At 50.9% G+C, this 19173-nt stretch overlaps 1 protein-coding gene across 1 annotated transcript; it reads right to left on the reverse strand.

Moving 5' to 3' along the window:
* Positions 1–1064: 1064 nt before the first annotated feature.
* LOC138367612 (adhesive plaque matrix protein-like) lies at positions 1065–18994 on the reverse strand. Its single transcript, XM_069329333.1, has 3 exons — positions 18919–18994; positions 13502–15120; positions 1065–1163 (listed from the first exon to the last, which is right to left on the reverse strand). The coding sequence occupies exons 1-3, from the start codon at positions 18992–18994 to the stop codon at positions 1065–1067; spliced, it is 1794 nt and encodes a 597-aa protein (XP_069185434.1).
* Between the last annotated feature and the right edge of the window lie 179 nt (positions 18995–19173).

Genomic DNA, 19173 nt, shown 5'->3' on the forward strand with positions numbered 1-19173 from the left:
CAGCAAACATTGAGAGGAATGATTCTATACCATCTGGGAGATCATTTACGTATATCAGAAACAGGATAGGACCGAGTACAGAGCTCTGTGGGACTCCACTGGTGACTTCACGCTTATCTGAGGTCTCACCCCTCACTGTAACTCGCTGCTTCCTAATGCTTAGGTACTCCTTTATCCACTGGAGTACCTTACCAGTTACTCCTGCCTGTTTCTCCAGCTTATGCATCAGCCTCTTATGGGGAACTGTGTCAAAGGCTTTCCGACAGTCCACCCATCCTTCTCTTTCTTGCTTAATCTTTGTCACCTGATCATAGAATTCTGTTAAGCCTGTAAGGCAAGATTTACCCTCCCTGGACCCATGTTGATGGGTTGTCACGAAGTTCCTTCTCTCCAGATGTGTTACTAGGTTTTTCTCACGATCTTCTCCATCACCTTGCATCGTATACAAGTTAAGGACACTGGCCTGTAGTTCAGTGCCTCTTGTCTGTCACCGTTTTTGTATATTGGAACTACATTAGCCGTTTTTCATATTTCTGGTAGGTCTCCAGTCTCCGGTGGCCTCCTATACACTATAGAGAGTTGGCAAGCCAGTAGTCCAGATCCGTTCCTGCTGGCCACAGAAACTGCTATCTGTATTAAATTAATGGTTACATGTTTGTATTATATTCATGTCTGGGTCTTCTGTCGTTTGGTGGGGGTTATATATATGACAACTACTAATATAAATTTTTGTCCCTCAATTGCTATGGTACCTGTTATGTAGTCACTGAAACCTTCACAGCCCTGGATAACCATCTCTCACAACTCCAGCCTTTTCTTACCAGCAGAGCTACACCACCACCACCTCTTCCTTCTCTCTTTCCTCACTACATAGTACTTTGTTGGTTGTGTTATACAGTATACTCGCCAGCCTACTGGTTGATCAGTAGGGTAGTGTGGTGACCTTCATTACCCTCCCGTGGTTGAGAGGTATAAAGCCCCTTCACCACACATCTTCCCTCTCGCTTCATCAATATACTCTCAGACATTTGTCCATGATCCCATATCTGGCTTCAACTCCCGGCCTAACTTAGCCATTTGTCATTGGCCAGTGTGGAAGATGTGTATATGAATCCATTATAATCCATTCCATTATAATCTTTAATAATTTTAATGGAATGCAACTGGCAAAATAAGAATGGAAATTAATTAAATTGTATTCTCTATCAATCATGCCTTTTGGAAGTTATACACCTGTGACTGCGTAACCAGCATTGGGTTAGAAGTATTAGATGCATGTATGTTCATACGCTTTTAGACACGCATACGCTTTCTCGGAGTAGCGAGCATGGGCGTGGATGGGTCAGTGTTGGTTCATACGCTTCAGGTACAGTGTAGCCAGCGTACATATCAAACGCTTGTCCTGTGTGTGTCTCAAGTATCAACTACAAGTATTGTCTACCTCTTTATTTTGACCTAACCTTTTCGTCTGCCAATTTGTTCATCTACACCTAATTACACCCATCCGTTTGTTGCTGATATGCTTCGTAAGGATGAGGACGCAAAAGAGACAGGTAAGGATTCATCCCTGCCCGTCTCTCTTGGCTTCCTTGTCCCTTCCATGTTTCACCCATTGCTGTTCCGTTTATAACTCAAACTTGTCTCATTCACGTAGCGTTTGTGTTAAGTGTTCGTCTTTTCCTGCACTAAGACCTTATGTTGAAGGTACCCCAACACTTCAAAGTAAATAATTATCAAAAGAAGGCACCAGACCGGGAAGGCAATGTATCGCCATCAAATGTGCGGGATAATCAGAGGGCGCTAAATATCACCAAGGATGCCAATATGAGAACAGAAACGCATAAGGCGAACGATATCAAAACTATCCGAGTCACCAAGAATACTATCGAGAAACAAGTGACCGGGGGGGATGGTCAGAAAACAAGACACACGCTCGTCCCGGAAGTCAGGACATTCAACAAAGATATCCACGACCGTAAGAGGGACAATGCAATTAGGACAATAAGGAGCAGGGCGGTGCTCCATCAAGTGATCATGAGTTAAGCGAGTATGGCCAATATGCAACCTCGCCAGAGCCGTTTCCCATCGCCGGGTACGGTGGTAGGAGGACGGCCACGAGGACACACAACTCTTAAGAGTACGTAGTTTGTTAACAGTAACAGACGACCAACAAGCCTGTCAACTGGTAAGGATGGAGGAATGGATAACCGGGTAAAAGTCAGAATAAGGAATACCTTTACGAGAGATAGGACAAGAGCGGGCAGCTTCCCTGGCAGCAGCATCTGCATGCTCATTTAAAGAGACACCAATATGGCTGGGAACCCAACAAAACTCAACTGACTTAAATTTACTTTGAACAAGAAACAGCCAATGCTGGATCCCAACAACTACTGGATGAACCGGATTAAAGGACCCGAGAGCCATGAGGGCACTACGAGAGTCAACAACAATGACAAAGGAAGATTGACAACGAGAAAGCAGGAGACGAAGAGCATAGAGAATAGCATAAAGTTCTGCTGTGAAGATGCTAGTCTCCGGAGATAAGACACTCATATAAGTGCAATCAGGAAAAACAACAGAGTAACCAACACCATCCGCAGACTTAGACCCATCGGTGAAGACGGAAATGGAGTGGGAGTGAGAAGAAAAGTTCTCAACGAAAAGGTGGTTTAGAACCGTAGGAGGGGTAAAAGCTTTAGTAATGTGGGTTAAGGATGTACAAAACTGCGGAAGGGGGACTTTCCATGGGGGCAAAGAAAGAACAACACGAGTAGAAATATTAGAAATACGTACTGAAAGAGAATCCTGTAAGCGAGATAACCAGAGAGAAAGAGTGAGGTGATAAAGAGGAACAGGAACCACAGGAGGGGTAAAAGTTAAAGCACGACAGAGGCGAGAGGAAGGATGTTGCAAGGACCGCGCAAGATAGTGAAGACAGTAGCGATCACGGCGGTCCTGGAGAGATAGGAAGCCAGTTTCAACATACAAGCTGAGGACGGGAGTCGAATGAAAGGCACCAGAACTGAGGCACAACCCAGTATGGTGCAAAGCATCTAGACAGCGAAGAGTAGAAGGAGAAGCAGACGAGTAAGCAGGGCAACCATAATCGAGCTTAGACAGGACAAGAGAGGAATATAAAGCAAGTAGAGTGCGCCTATCTGCTCCCAAAGAAGTATGGGACAATACCCGAAGGAGGGTTAAGGCCTTAGAGCATTCAACACGAAGGTAAGAGATATGGGGCGACTAAGACAAACGAGTGTCAAAAATCAACCCCAAAAGCTTAGCAGAATCCTTGTACATAATGAGGTGACCATAAAGTGACAATGGAGGACGAAGAACGACATGCTTCCGAGTAAAAGTTATAGCACAAGTCTTAGATGTAGAGAACCTGAAGCCATGATCGGTGGCCCAAGACGACATGGCATCAATCACAAGTTGAAGCCGGCATTGAAGAACAGGTGAATCATCACTCTGACAGCAAAGGGTAAAATCGTCGACATAAAGAGTGGAGAAGACGCCTGAAGGAAGAGAGGAAAGAAGACCATTGAGGGCAACCAGAAAAAGTGTAGTGCTCAGAACAGTACCCTGGGGCACAACCTTCGTATTGCTGAAAAGAGGCAGAGAGAGCGGTACCAAGCTTCACCCGAAAGGAACGACGAGAGAGGAAGCTGCAGAGAAAGAGAGGGAGATGACCACGAAGGCCAAAAGAATGAAGCTGGGATAGAATATGATATCGCCAATCGGTGTCGTAAGCCTTTTCCAGGTCAAAAAGGACGGCAACAATGGAGATCTTTGCAGCAAAAGCAGTACTAATATAGACCTCCAAGTTCACCAGGACATCTGTTGTGCTGCGGCACTTGCAGAAACCAAATTGAGAAGGGGAGAGGTGGTGATGGTGTTCTAAGAACCACATCAGACGAACGTTAACCATACGTTCAAAGAGTTTGCAGACACAACTTGTAAGGGCAACAGGGCGAAAAGTCCTTAGGGGATGTTCCCAGAGACCTTGGTTTGCGAACAGGGAGGACAATGGCATCGAGCCAGTCCTCAGGGACTGACGACAACTCCCAGATCCGATTATATAGACCCAGTAAATACAGAGACGTGCATGGTGGGAGATGATGAAGCATCTCATAATGAATGCCATCGGAGCCCGCTGCCGTAGAACCGCAGAGGGCCAGGGCAGACCGAAGTTCAGAGAGAGAGAAGGGATCGTTATAGGGAAGGCAAAGATGAGTACAGAAATCCAAAGGAAAAGATTCAAGGACAGGTTTACAAAGAAGGAAAGATTGGGGAAGATGAAAACCAGAGCTAACAGAGGAGAAGTGGGAACCCAATTCGGTAGCGACCTGCAACAGGTCCGCCACAAAAGTACCAAGGAGCTGAAGGACCAGTGCGACATCAGGAACAAATTTACCCGCTATCTTGCGGATACACTTAAACATCTGCGGCAGAGGAGTTTCGGACGTAATGGTGGAGACATAAGATGCCCAACATTCACTTTTAGCCGTACGGATGGCCCTCCGAGCCACCGCACTAGCCTTCTGAAATTAAAGAAAATAATCGGCCGTCTGCTGGCGGCGAGTCTGAGGAAAGCGGGAAGGACGAGGAGAGGAAGAGCGCAACACGCGAGCATAAGAGACGTTAGCATAAGGTGGGAGCCGGCAAACATGGCGCCTCGCCTCAAGAAAAGACAAATGCTCCCGGTGCTTCAAGTTGAGGACGGCTGCCTGAAGCTTGTAATGTATACACGAACGGGAGAAGGTAGGGTGGGCCTCACCGCAATTGAGGCAGCGAGCCTGGGGAGAAGTGCACACTGACTTAGTGACCCTCGTCCCCACACAAAGGACAGAGAGACACAGTTCCAGAGCAGCGGAGGGCACCATGCCCAAACCTCCAGCACTTATTATAGAGCTGAGGAGAGGGAATGTACTCATGGATGGAGCACCTGGCACCAACAAGAATGACAGAGGGCAGAAGGGTCCTACCATCAAAGGTAATCTTCACAACCCGAAGGGGTTGCCGGCGACGACCACGAGGGGGACGAGTAAATGAGTCAATCTGAAGGACAGAATGGCCTTGGGCATCGAGGATATGACGAATATCTTCGTGGCAATCCTGGAGATTCCGAACACCGATAGCAATATGGGGTGAGAGAAGAATGGTGCCAACACTGGCATTCAACCGAGCATTCTTGAAGACCTGAACAGGGGTCTCGTCAAGGCAGGACAAGGCGGCCAAGCGGGAGGCTGCATCCTGAGAAGCAACTGCAACGACACGGGTACCGAGACAGGTGAGGTGGAAAGTAACAGAGGCATCTATGGAATCAACAAGGTGCCTATGGCGGGAGAAATCGTCAGGAGGCGCAGAATCAAGAGAGAGGAGATTAAAGTATTTGGCCCAAGAAGTGGAACCAAACAAGACCTGATAGCATCAGTATGGGAAGGAATCGAGCGAGTGCGGCCGTGTCGAGGACAGCGTTGAGAACCCCCAGAGAGGGAGGGGTTAAAAGGCGCAGTAGTCACAACTAGAGACTGAGCCGTGCCAGGGACGAGGTGGTCACCACTGGGGGCTTGGGGCTCGACCCAACCACAGAAGAGGGAGGCTACAGAGCCCAATGCAACGGGGGGCTACAGAGCCCGGTCTTCCAACACGGTCCGACTCGGGGGCTTGGTCGTCCACCCCACGAGCCTGAGAAGGTAAAAGAGGAACAGAATTCGACATAAGTACGAAAAGAGAAACATTCATTCACGAATGTGCCCCCACACCCACCATGGAGCCACAATTAGAAGCAGGACACCCAACAAGAAGCTATCGCCGATCATGTTGAGGCCCCCTAGGGGTGCGTCGTGAGTATACGCCCCACAAACGCCACCTTAAGAACCTCAGTCCGGCGTGATCGGGTTCAGTGACGAAAGGGGGATTGACAATAAAAGATTCCCCTCGCTCTCGACGTTGGGTACTACAGTTCTATGGGTGCAAGAGTATGCCTCCTCAAACACCCAGGCGTCAAAACAAAAGAAGGCCAAAAGCAAAACAGGCACAAGGTCAGCAGGAAATGACAACGAGAAAGGAGAAGAGGGTGAGGGGGAGAGAAAAACAAAACAAAAGGAAAAATAAAAGGTGTCCAGCAGAATTAGAGAGGACAGCAGCAGGAGCACAAGGTTACAAAAGGACAGAGGACTGCCGTAAGGAGCATCACACTCCGGCAGCCACCCACCAATCCCCTCCACGGCAACAACGAGCTGGACAGGGAGGGGCCAACACTTCAAAATGAATTACTTTTTCTAAAGGTTTTACTGCACTCCGTAAGTGTTTGTGAAGGTTGTATCTGTTGCGTTTTAATTTAACTATTCAGATGTTCAAATTTTTGGTGGCATCTGGCGATGAAGTTGTGGATGGGGGTCGCTTCCACAACTTCTTCCCTTAGTGCACTCTAATTGTTGATCATCCGTACAGGGTATGGGAACTTCCTTACACTTCCACTCATTTTTTTCATTTCCGGATTTCACTTATATTCTGTAGTCCTACTTTTTCTTAATTTAAATAGGCTGTCCATATCCCATCTTGTCTTATTCTTCATTATCTTACACGTTGTGATAATGTCATTCCTTCTGTCCTCCAGAGTTGTGATATCTAGTTCCCTTAACCTGTCCTCACAGCTTAATCCTCTTAGCTCAGGCACTAATCTTGTTACAAACCTTTTTACTTAATCTATTATTTTTTTATTACCAAAGTGCAGAATATTGCTGAATGCCAGTGTTGAATATTCCAGTACCGCCCTAACAAAAGCTGTTTCAGTTGCCTTGAAAGACTCCTGATTTAGATTTCTAAATGACGACCTACTGTTTGCCAGCGTCTCATATGCCCCCGATGTTACCCTGCTTGTGTGTGCCTCTGATGCGAGTATTGAAATTATATCCACGCTCAAATCCCTTTTTTTTTCACCACCTACATTACCCTTCACCACCTACCTTACCCTTCACCACCTACCTTACCCTTCACCACCTTCCTTACCCTTCACCACCTTCCCTACCCATCACCACCTACCTTACCCTTCACCACCTTCCCTACCCTTCACCACCTTCCTTACCTTTCATTACCTTCCCTACCCTTCACCACCTACCTTACCCTTCACCACCTCCCTTACCCTTCACCACCTACCTTACCCTTCACCACCTACCTTACCCTTCACCACCTACCTTACCCTTCACCACCTTCCTTACCCTTCACCACCTTCCTTACCTTTCATTACCTTCCCTACCCTTCACCACCTACCTTACCCTTCACCACCTTCCCTACCCTTCACCACCTTCCTTACCTTTCATTACCTTCCCTACCCTTCACCACCTACCTTACCCTTCACCACCTCCCTTACCCTTCACCACCTTCCCTACCCTTCACCACCTTCACCATACTGTCACTATGGCGGAGTGTCCACTCACAGGATGAGTGGTGCTGCCCAATACTGTCACTATGGCGGAGTGTCCACTCACAGGATGAGTGGCGCTGCCCAATACTGTCACTATGGCGGTGTGTCCACTCACAGGATGAGTGGCGCTGCCCAATACTGTCACTATGGCGGAGTGTCCACTCACAGGATGAGTGGCGCTGCCCAATACTGTCACTATGGCGGAGTGTCCACTCACAGGATGAGTGGCGCTGCCCAATACTGTCACTATGGCGGAGTGTCCACTCACAGGATGAGTGGCGCTGCCCAATACTGTCACTATGGCGGTGTGTCCACTCACAGGATGAGTGGCGCTGCCCAATACTGTCACTATGGCGGAGTGTCCACTCACAGGATGAGTGGTGCTGCCCAATACTGTCACTATGGCGGAGTGTCCACTCACAGGATGAGTGGCGCTGCCCAATACTGTCACTATGGCGGTGTGTCCACTCACAGGATGAGTGGCGCTGCCCAATACTGTCACTATGGCGGAGTGTCCACTCACAGGATGAGTGGCGCTGCCCAATACTGTCACTATGGCGGAGTGTCCACTCACAGGATGAGTGGCGCTGCCCAATACTGTCACGATGGCGGTGTGTCCACTCACAGGATGAGTGGCGCTGCCCAATACTGTCACTATGGCGGAGTGTCCACTCACAGGATGAGTGGCGCTGCCCAATACTGTCACTATGGCGGTGTGTCCACTCACAGGATGAGTGGCGCTGCCCAATACTGTCACTATGGCGGAGTGTCCACTCACAGGATGAGTGGTGCTGCCCAATACTGTCACTATGGCGGAGTGTCCACTCACAGGATGAGTGGCGCTGCCCAATACTGTCACTATGGCGGAGTGTTCACTCACAGGATGAGTGGTGCTTCCCAATACTGTCACTATGGCGGAGTGTCCACTCACAGGATGAGTGGTGCTTCCCAATACTGTCACTATGGCGGAGTGTCCACTCACAGGATGAGTGGTGCTTCCCAATACTGTCACTATGGCGGTGTGTCCACTCACAGGATGAGTGGCGATGCCCAATACTGTCACTATGGCGGTGTGTCCACTCACAGGATGAGTGGTGCTGCCCAATACTGTCACTATGGCGGTGTGTCCACTCACAGGATGAGTGGTGCTGCCCAATACTGTCACTATGGCGGTGTGTCCACTCACAGGATGTGTGGCGCTGCCCAATACTGTCACTATGGCGGTGTGTCCACTCACAGGATGAGTGGCGCTGCCCAATACTGTCACTATGGCGGAGTGTCCACTCACAGGATGAGTGGCGCTGCCCAATACTGTCACTATGGCGGTGTGTCCACTCACAGGATGAGTGGTGCTGCCCAATACTGTCACTATGGCGGTGTGTCCACTCACAGGATGAGTGGTGCTGCCCAATACTGTCACTATGGCGGTGTGTCCACTCACAGGATGAGTGGCGCTGCCCAATACTGTCACTATGGCGGTGTGTCCACTCACAGGATGAGTGGCGCTGCCCAATAAACTCGCCCCTCGGGGCAAAATTTAAAAAAATCAGGCGAGAGCTGCCACGCCTTACCCATTATTCCTCCGCCCAGCCAAGTAGCGCCTCAATAGATTTATAGATTCATTATAACCTGTAGGATATGTAAAAACTAGTTCAAGACTAAAAATAGAATCGTTTACATTTTTTACAAAAAGAAATATTAGAGTATCTGGAGAGATTTCAAACTGGGTAAACCTCTGGAATTGTGGAGCGGGTGTGTTGTGGAGCGGGTGTGTTGTGGAGCGGGTGTGTTGTGGAGCGGGTGTGTTGTGGAGCGGGTGTGTTGTGGAGCGGGTGTGTTGTGGAGCGGGTGTGTGGTGGAGCGGGTGTGTGGTGGAGCGGGTGTGTGGTGGAGCGGGTGTGTTGTGGAGCGGGTGTGTTGTGGAGCGGGTGTGTTGTGGAACGGGTGTGTGGTGGAGCGGGTGTGTGGTGGAGCGGGTGTGTTGTGGAGCGGGTGTGTTGTGGAGGGGGTGTGTTGTGGAGCGGGTGTGTGGTGGAGCGGGTGTGTGGTGGAGCGGGTGTGTGGTGGAGCGGGTGTGTGGTGGAGCGGGTGTGTGGTGGAGCGGGTGTGTGGTGGAGCGGGTGTGTTGTGGAGCGGGTGTGTTGTGGAGCGGGTGTGTTGTGGAGCGGGTGTGTTGTGGAGCGGGTGTGTTGTGGAGCGGGTGTGTTGTGGAGCGGGTGTGTTGTGGAGCGGGTGTGTGGTGGAGCGGGTGTGTGGTGGAGCGGGTGTGTGGTGGAGCGGGTGTGTGGTGGAGCGGGTGTGTGGTGGAGCGGGTGTGTGGTGGAGCGGGTGTGTGGTGGAGCGGGTGTGTGGTGGAGCGGGTGTGTTGTGGAGCGGGTGTGTTGTGGAGCGGGTGTGTTGTGGAGCGGGTGTGTTGTGGAGCGGGTGTGTGGTGGAGCGGGTGTGTGGTGGAGCGGGTGTGTGGTGGAGCGGGTGTGTGGTGGAGCGGGTGTGTGGTGGAGCGGGTGTGTGGTGGAGCGGGTGTGTGGTGGAGCGGGTGTGTGGTGGAGCGGGTGTATTGTGGAGCGGGTGTGTTGTGGAGCGGGTGTGTATGGTGGAGCGGGTGTGTATGGTGGAGCGGGTGTGTTGTGGAGCGGGTGTGTGGTGGAGCGGGTGTGTTGTGGAGCGGGTGTGTGGTGGAGCGGGTGTGTGGTGGAGCGGGTGTGTGGTGGAGCGGGTGTGTGGTGGAGCGGGTGTGTTGTGGAACGGGTGTAGATCACGCCACACTGGACCAAAATGGCGGATATTGGAAGATATTTTTTGTCTACCACAGACGTGGCCAGACATTTACAATGCTAACCAGCATATATACATTTTCTTCTGTCCTCCATGGACAGGGTGAGAGATGTGTTAAACATATAGTTCAAGGGTTTATTGAACAATCAATTATGTGTTCTTTTGGTGATTTCTCCCCTAGACATTTACCGGTGAGCTATCATAATAAATCCCTTGAAGTACACCGAAGGCAAACTAGCCGAGACTCTTACCGTAGATCTGTGCACTCCTGGCCTGCCTCACTCCACTCCTGGCCTGTGTGCACTCCTGGCCTGCCTCACTCCACTCCTGGCCTGCCTCACTCCACTCCTGGCCTGCCTCACTCCACTCCTGGCCTGTGTGCACTCCTGGCCTGCCTCACTCCCCTCCTGGCCTGTGTGCACTCCTGGCCTGCCTCACTCCACTCCTGGCCTGTGTGCACTCCTGGCCTGCCTCACTCCTCCTGTCTTACCTAACCCCTCCTATCTTTGTAACGAATAAGAAAATGGAGAGAGATGATGATGAACAGCATAGAAGGAGAAAGAGTGAGGTGGAGTGTAGGAGGAGGAGAGGTGGAAGTGTAGAGGAGAGATAGAAGATAAGATGAGGGGTAAGCTTGGTAAGAGTGATAGAGGGGTAGAAGTAGAAAGAGTTAGGGGTAGAAGTTATAGTAGGTAGAGGTAGTAGTGCCACCAACCACGAGTGTTTATGAGTTTAAATGAGTTTACCACACAAGGAGTGGAACTTGTCGATTGTCAACAGTTATTATTATTATCAATGTTAAGAGGAAACTCAACCATGCGGAACGTAGTCAGTTATCAAGTGTGAGTCCTTAGTAAGTAATCTTGAGCAGTCCGGATAATTACCCAAAGTTTCCTAGCGTTACGTAAGTAATGAAGAAACATGTTGACCAGACCACATACTAGAAGGTGAAGGGACGACGACGTCCAAGTCGTACAATCGACTTGAGAATGGTCCAGGACGGACCGAAACGTCGTCGTCCCTTCACCTTCTAGTGTGTGGTCTGGTCAACATACTTTAGCCACGTTATTGTGACTCATCGCCTGCAAATGAAGAAACATGATATATTCACTCACTATAATGTTGGTGCTGAATGTAGAACATGAAAAAACACATTTTTACCCAAATAATATCATTTTATAACGAAATTGGGTCCATCTAATTACCCAAAGCCACAACATAGTCGCTTGGATCGTCAACTTCCTGTGGCGTTGCCTGCCACTTAGTTGCGTCTAATTTCGTTATCAAATACTATTATTTGAGGGTAAAAAAAAATTCATGTTCACCATTCAGCACCAACATTATACTTCGGAAATGTCATGTTTCTTCATTACTTACGTAATGCGAGGAGGCTTTGGGGTAATTATCCGGAGCCCTCTGGAGTGTTGTCCACTCGCTCTCATAAGTCAAGAAAGGCATTCAAGATCTTAGGAGGATCAGAATTAAAGATAATTAAACATGACATGAAGGAATTATTCCCCTATTATATATGTTCCTGATAATGCAACACTAATTATGGATAATTATATTTCACTGACTTTGCCATATTCATTCAGAATCAGTCACTACACAGGGAATTTAGAGCAATATGGCTGACTGTCCTTGGAAATGTCACAACATATACTTTAGAAAACACAGATTACCTCACTTCACAAGTAAACTCACCAAGGTGTGTGGGTATAAGTTGGTGAGGGGTAGAGGGGGGGGGAGGAATGGCTAAATTTATCAGGAAACCCTAACGCCATGTGAGGGACTGAGAAATTTATCAGGAAACCCTAACGCCATGTGAGGGACTGAGAAATTTATCAGGAAACCCTAACGCCATGCGAGGGACTGAGAAATTTATCAGGAAACCCTAACGCCATGCGAGGGACTGAGAAATTTATCAGGAAACCCGACACCGTACGAGGGACTGGCCCCAAACATTCTCAGTCCCTCACACGGTGTCAACCCAACTACTGTGCAAGGAGTAGGAACAGCCAAGGACCCCCGCTGGCCTGGAGAGTCCTGTGTAGTATCTGCCCAACAAAGCTGAATCCTCAGTGTAGTGCGAGGATCCTCCATCAGTATACAACTGCATACATTTAAATACATTTATACATGTAAATACATATACATTTAAAGGGGGAACCAGGAGCTAAGCTTCGCCTACCAGAGATAGCTTATCTTATTATCACGCCCAGAAAGCGGTTTGTTTGATGGAAAGACGCAGGCAACCGTGTGCAGTTTGCAATTTGAAAGAGAGCAAGGTCAACGGACATGACCTGACCTCTGCCCAACCTGTGCACATTAACACTCCTCAGGTGTGACCTCCTCTTGTCCGGGAACCGCCTGACTAGGCAACACAATTGTCTGTGGGAACTAACTCTACACTATTTATGGTGTTACAGGTTGTCTAACCCCTCCTGGCTTGGCCTGCCTCACCCCGTCCTGGTCTGCCTCACCCCGTCCTGGCCTGCCTCACCCCGTCCTGGCCTGCCTCACCCCGTCCTGGCCTGCCTGCCTCACCCCGTCCTGGCCTGCCTGCCTCACCCCGTCCTGGCCTGCCTGCCTCACCCCGTCCTGCATGCCTGCCTACCCCGTCCTGCATGCCTGCCTCACCCCGTCCTGCATGCCTGCCTCACCCCGTCCTGCATGCCTGCCTCACCCCGTCCTGCATGCCTGCCTCACCCCGTCCTGGTCTGCCTCACCCCGTCCTGGTCTGCCTCACCCCGTCCTGGCCTGCCTCACCCCGTCCTGGCCTGCCTCACCCCGTCCTGGCCTGCCTCACCCCGTCCTGGCCTGCCTCACCCCGTCCTGGCCTGCCTCACCCCGTCCTGGCCTGCCTCACCCCGTCCTGGCCTGCCTCACCCCGTCCTGACCTGCCTCCTCCCCCTATCGTTCCCTACCCATCACGTGGCAGGAATAAAAGCCTTAACCCCGGACCAAGACAGTTTCTGACTACACCACATCACCCGTGAAGTTTAAATTGTTGTTAGTTGTGGCCCTTTCCCCATCATTCTTCCTTTCCCTGCTTACACATCCTTCCCATCCTGGTGGGGGTCGGGGTGGGGGAAGAGGAGGAGTTGAGAGTACTAGGATGATAACTACGGGCGCAGGTATTAACAATCTTATCCCCGTATATCTACTTACACTATTGGCCAGGAAATTGATCGATGCGCGCTGTGTGTTGGCTCACAATGTGTATGCGTGGCGGGCGTGACGGAGCCTCATTGGTCGCGATTTATACCCCGTAATACAAAGTTGTGAGAGTACCCTATTGACGCAGATTGTGGACGGTGGCCGGTGGCTGTAGTGGTACGGAGACAGCGGCCGGTGGCTGTAGCGGTACGGGGACGGTGGCCGGTGGCTGTAGCGGTACGGGGACGGTGACCGGTGGCTGTAGCGGTACGGGGACGGTGACCGGTGGCTGTAGCGGTACGGAGACAGCGGCCGGTGGCTGTAGCGGTACGGGGACGGTGACCGGTGGCTGTAGCGGTACGGAGACAGCGGCCGGTGGCTGTAGTGGTACGGGGACGGTGACCGGTGGCTGTAGCGGTACGGGGACGGTGGCCGGTGGCTGTAGTGGTACGAGGACGGTGACCGGTGGCTGTAGTGGTACGGAGACAGCGGCCGGTGGCTGTAGTGGTACGGGGACGGTGACCGGTGGCTGTAGCGGTACGGGGACGGTGACCGGTGGCTGTAGCGGTACGGGGACGGTGACCGGTGGCTGTAGCGGTACGGGGACGGTGACCGGTGGCTGTAGCGGTACGGGGACGGTGACCGGTGGCTGTAGCGGTACGGGGACGGTGACCGGTGGCTGTAGCGGTACGGGGACGGTGACCGGTGGCTGTAGTGGTACGGGGACGGTGGCCGGTGGCTGTAGCGGTACGGGGACGGTGACCGGTGGCTGTAGCGGTACGGGGACGGTGACCGGTGGCTGTAGCGGTACGGGGACGGTGACCGGTGGCTGTAGCGGTACGGGGACGGTGACCGGTGGCTGTAGTGGTACGGGGACGGTGGCCGGTGGCTGTAGCGGTACGGGGTCGGTGACCGGTGGCTGTAGTGGTACGGGGACGGTGGCCGGTGGCTGTAGTGGTACGGGGACGGTGGCCGGTGGCTGTAGCGGTACGGGGACGGTGACCGGTGGCTGTAGCGGTACGGGGACGGTGACCGGTGGCTGTAGTGGTACGGGGACGGTGGCCGGTGGCTGTAGCGGTACGGGGACGGTGACCGGTGGCTGTAGTGGTACGGGGACGGTGGCCGGTGGCTGTAGTGGTACGGGGACGGTGACCGGTGGCTGTAGCGGTACGGGGACGGTGACCGGTGGCTGTAGTGGTACGGGGACGGTGGCCGGTGGCTGTAGCGGTACGGGGACGGTGACCGGTGGCTGTAGCGGTACGGGGACGGTGACCGGTGGCTGTAGCGGTACGGGGACGGTGACCGGTGGCTGTAGTGGTACGGGGACGGTGACCGGTGGCTGTAGCGGTACGGGGACGGTGACCGGTGGCTGTAGCGGTACGGGGACGGTGACCGGTGGCTGTAGCGGTACGGGGACGGTGACCGGTGGCTGTAGCGGTACGGGGACGGTGACCGGTGGCTGTAGTGGTACGGGGACGGTGGCCGGTGGCTGTAGCGGTACGGGGACGGTGACCGGTGGCTGTAGCGGTACGGGGACGGTGACCGGTGGCTGTAGCGGTACGGGGACGGTGACCGGTGGCTGTAGCGGTACGGGGACGGTGACCGGTGGCTGTAGCGGTACGGGGACGGTGACCGGTGGCTGTAGCGGTACGGGGACGGTGACCGGTGGCTGTAGCGGTACGGGGACGGTGACCGGTGGCTGTAGTGGTACGGGACGTTCTGCTTGGTATCTCTCCAGACACCAAGCAGAACGCCTTAAGAGAGACCAAAGTCGTTTGTCATTCCCAAAGACCTCAGTATATAGGCAAGACAACAACATCTTTCTCTAGGCGATTAACAATGTACAAGCAACTGGGCTCCATCAGGGAGCATATAATCTCCTCACACAACCAGACCATCACCAGATAAATCTTAACAAGCAACACTGAAATTATCGACAGGTACAACGACAACAGGAGACTCGACATCAGCGAGGCACTACACATCATAAAGTCAAGACCAGCAATCAACTGCCAATTAACACTGAAAGAAAAGAAGGGAGATACAGAGTGAGAGAAGATGAGAAAGGAGAGATCGAGAAAGAGAGAGACTAAGGATGTTTTGCTCGGCGAACATAATGGCGACAACTTGTAAGTTGTTGCCTTGCAGCTTTTGTGGCTGGTCATTGGCAAATGTCATGCTCTTGTAGGATCACATACGATCATATACAGCTTTTATGGATGCTCAGTGCCCAAGATCATGCCCTAGTATATCACATAAGGACCACAGTCTTCCCGTGTTTGGGAAAGGATAACCTAGAGAGAGAAGTTATATGTTCAGGACGTGTGTGTGTTGAGGAGAGGGATCAGATGCTGCAGGATTTGATTCTTCTCTCTCATGCAGCTGTTTATACCCAAGACCTCGCCAGATAGTTTGTCGTGGTATTGCTTTCTGTTGGGTGATGGTGTTGGGGTAGTGGGGTCGTGGTTATCTGGGAGTGGAGGTGATAATTGGGAGGCGTGGTTATGTGGTGGTGGTGGTGGGTGGGGGTCGTTGTTATATGAGGGTGGTTTATTTTTTGAGTTTCACAAAGTTGACACTTGGTGTATTCGATATTTGAGTTTTGAGAGAGCTGCCAAACAGCCTTTATCGCAGGCGTATTCTGGCCACTATAACATTTCATTGTGAAGTTCTTGCTCTATTAATTCTACATACGAATGCCTCATAACGATTTTGGTGAGTGTGGACGTGGTTATGTGGGGGCGGATGTAAGGATGGATAAGTGTGCTGTGTTGTACACAAGTGCTCATATACAAGCAAATAACTCTGAACATAGATGAAATAATTTGTATAAAGTTTGTAATACCGGGCTAGTGGCGGACAACACGTTATAACGCATTCAATCAAATTACCGGACTGTTAACATAGAAACCAAACCCAGCCACGAAGAAGAATGATTAAAGTAACATTAAAGACTTCCAAGAAGCAAGATAGCCTTCCACCTTCAGTAAGAGTCGAGTCTGCAATAACATCTTCAAGACGTTGTCATTTGATGGAAATTGAATTATAATATCTGCTCACTTGCTACGAACATGATGCAAATGTCCCTGTGATATATAACCATCTTAAATTAATTGTGTTTGCAAGAATTATCGTCTTGATCTCTTATTTTTTTCCTTTAGTAATTATCGGAGGTGACTCCGACCTCTTGCATGTGACTCGCCCGGCTGCTCTCATTGTGGAACATGTTAAGTGCATCCCTCCACCATCACACGACGCATAAATAACGTTGTGACAATGTTAATTTGATTTTTGTTTGACGTAAAAATTACGTTTGGGTTACGTTGTGTGTTTATTGCTGTTAATTGTTGTCGTTGACGGAGCCAGGCTCAGCTCTCGGTTTGACGCAAGTGTGACGAGGGTGTGACGCAAGTGTGACGCCGGTGTGACGCAAGTGTGACGCCGGTGTGACGCAAGTGTGACGCCGGTGTGACGACGGTGAGTTCATGCGGCTTAGATAGGTACACCCCCGGACAGTGTACCTCAAGTCTTAGAACAGTGTAGTGAAGCTGCCTGGTGTCCCCTGGTCCCTGCACCACCCCTTGTGTGTCCCCTGGTCCCTGCACCACCCCTTGTGTGTCCCCTGGTCCCTGCACCACCCCTTGTGTGTCCCCTGGTCCCTGCACCACCCCTTGTGTGTCCCCTGGTCCCTGCACCACCCCTTGTGTGTCCCCTGGTCCCTGCACCACCCCTTGTGTGTCCCCTGGTCCCTGCACCACCCCTTGTGTGTCCCCTGGTCCCTGCACCACCCCTTGTGTGTCCCCTGGTCCCTGCACCACCCCTTGTGTGTCCCCTGGTCCCTGCACCACCCCTTGTGTGTCCCCTGGTCCCTGCACCACCCCTTGTGTGTCCCCTGGTCCAGGCACCACCCCTTGTGTGTCCCCTGGTCCCTGCACCACCCCTTGTGTGTCCCCTGGTCCAGGCACCACCCCTTGTGTGTCCCCTGGTCCCTGCACCACCCCTTGTGTGTCCCCTGGTCCCTGCACCACCCCTTGTGTGTCCCCTGGTCCCTGCACCACCCCTTGTGTGTCCCCTGGTCCCTGCACCACCCCTTGTGTGTCCCCTGGTCCAGGCACCACCCCTTGTGTGTCCCCTGGTCCCTGCACCACCCCTTGTGTGTCCCCTGGTCCCGGCACCACCCCTTGTGTGTCCCCTGGTCCCTGCACCACCCCTTGTGTGTCCCCTGGTCCCTGCACCACCCCTTGTGTGTCCCCTGGTCCCTGCACCACCCTACAGGTTAGGTTAGGCTCGTCATGGTTCATGACCACGTTTATGGTTAGTCAAAAAGTTGTATTTTTACGAAGTAGCAATTGGAGGAGAGGCGCTGGTATATAATGTATCAGTGTGTTGGTGTCTGTATGTCGGCTATGAATGAGGTGTGGAATAGCACGTATTATTGCCTTCCCTGCTGTCTTACAGTGGCCTGCCTTCATTACTTGCAACAAGAACAAGTTCGTGACAACATTCATCTGATCACAAATGTCATAACATTAATGCAAACACTCAAACGTCAAGGCCGTCGGGTACTTATCAACTGAGTGCCAAGTCATGTGGGAATAATAGGAAATGACATTGCAGACGAAGCTGCAAAACTTGCAACTAAGAGAAGAAATGTAGATATTTATATACGACAGACTCTATCACAGATTAAGAAAGTAACTAGAAATAGAGCAATGCAAAAGGTGCACAGTGACCATAACATAGCAGTTGCAACATCAGGATCTGCATACGAGTCATCTATACTCATACTCCGCCCAAGTAAAACAGAAACAAGCAACATTTAGTGGGCCAGCCAGGGGCTTAGAGGCCCGCGCACGAATATCCCAGCAAAAAAAAAAAAACATCGTTAGGTAAAGTAAGGTAATTATGAGGAGAAACAGCTAATTAAGGAAGACTATGTATAGCATTTGGGAGTGATAATTGCATTATGATATCACTTGAATTGCTTGGTAGAGCAGAGGGCGTATATCTACACGGTCCGAGTTCAGTCCCCCAATTGTCCAAGTGGTTCGGAACAGTTCCCTCGCACTGTCCTCGTATCCCTTCCAAGTGCAATATACTCAAACAGGTTTAGCAGTTTCTCCCGACAATTATGTTACCTCAAATACCAGGTCTTTGCTTAGCTCCTGGTGTTTCAGGTTTGAATCACGACTTATTGTTGGCCGAGTTCTGCATTCATATTTAATTTCGTACTCTTCAATTTCCGACCGTCCAAGTGGTAGGGCACCATTCCTTTCACCCTGTCCCATCCCAAATCCTTGTCCTGATCCCTTCAAAGTGCTATATAGTCGTAATGGATTGGCTCTTTTCTGATAATTCTCTTCCCTTTACCCCTTTACTATTTGTCAATTGTTATAGGTACTTTTGCAATGTTTTGAAATATGTTTATTAATTATTTTCCTTCGTGTCATTTGAAGTCATCGACGTGGTGGATTGTAGGGAGGTTAGTTTGTCCTCCGCACATTGATATCTTGTCTCCATCTTGACGTGTTCCCATTTTATCATCTCCCCACCTTGATATTTATCGATCTTGACGTCTCTATCTTGTAATCTTTTCTCCAGCTTGACGTCTTCTTGACAGCTTTCCATCCTTACTTGTCCTCTCGATCACTCAATGTCTCCGTGTGTCCATCTCGACAGATTGAGAGACGCGATCAGTCGCCATCATGGGTGGAGACTATCTCCATCTTCTCATTTTCTCACTGACGTTTGCTTTTGTTAGAATGTGGCTTCTGTTATTTATTGTAAATTTGAACTACACTTCTTTA

The sequence above is a fragment of the Procambarus clarkii genome, chromosome 22 (assembly GCF_040958095.1).
Source record: "Procambarus clarkii isolate CNS0578487 chromosome 22, FALCON_Pclarkii_2.0, whole genome shotgun sequence".
NCBI classification, from domain to species: domain Eukaryota; kingdom Metazoa; phylum Arthropoda; class Malacostraca; order Decapoda; family Cambaridae; genus Procambarus; species Procambarus clarkii.

Excerpts from the sequence above, each read along its gene's own strand:
- LOC138367612 (XM_069329333.1), bottom strand. The coding sequence starts at position 18,994 with ATGGAAAGCTGTCAAGAAGACGTCAAGCTGGAGAAAAGATTACAAGAT. Across the intron at positions 15,121-18,918 it reads CAAGATCGATAAATATCAAG|GCGTTCTGCTTGGTGTCTGG; the intron begins GTGGGGAGATGA and ends GTCTCTCTTAAG. Across the intron at positions 1,164-13,501 it reads CCACAATCTGCGTCAATAGG|TTGCATTCCATTAAAATTAT; the intron begins GTACTCTCACAA and ends TTATTTTGCCAG.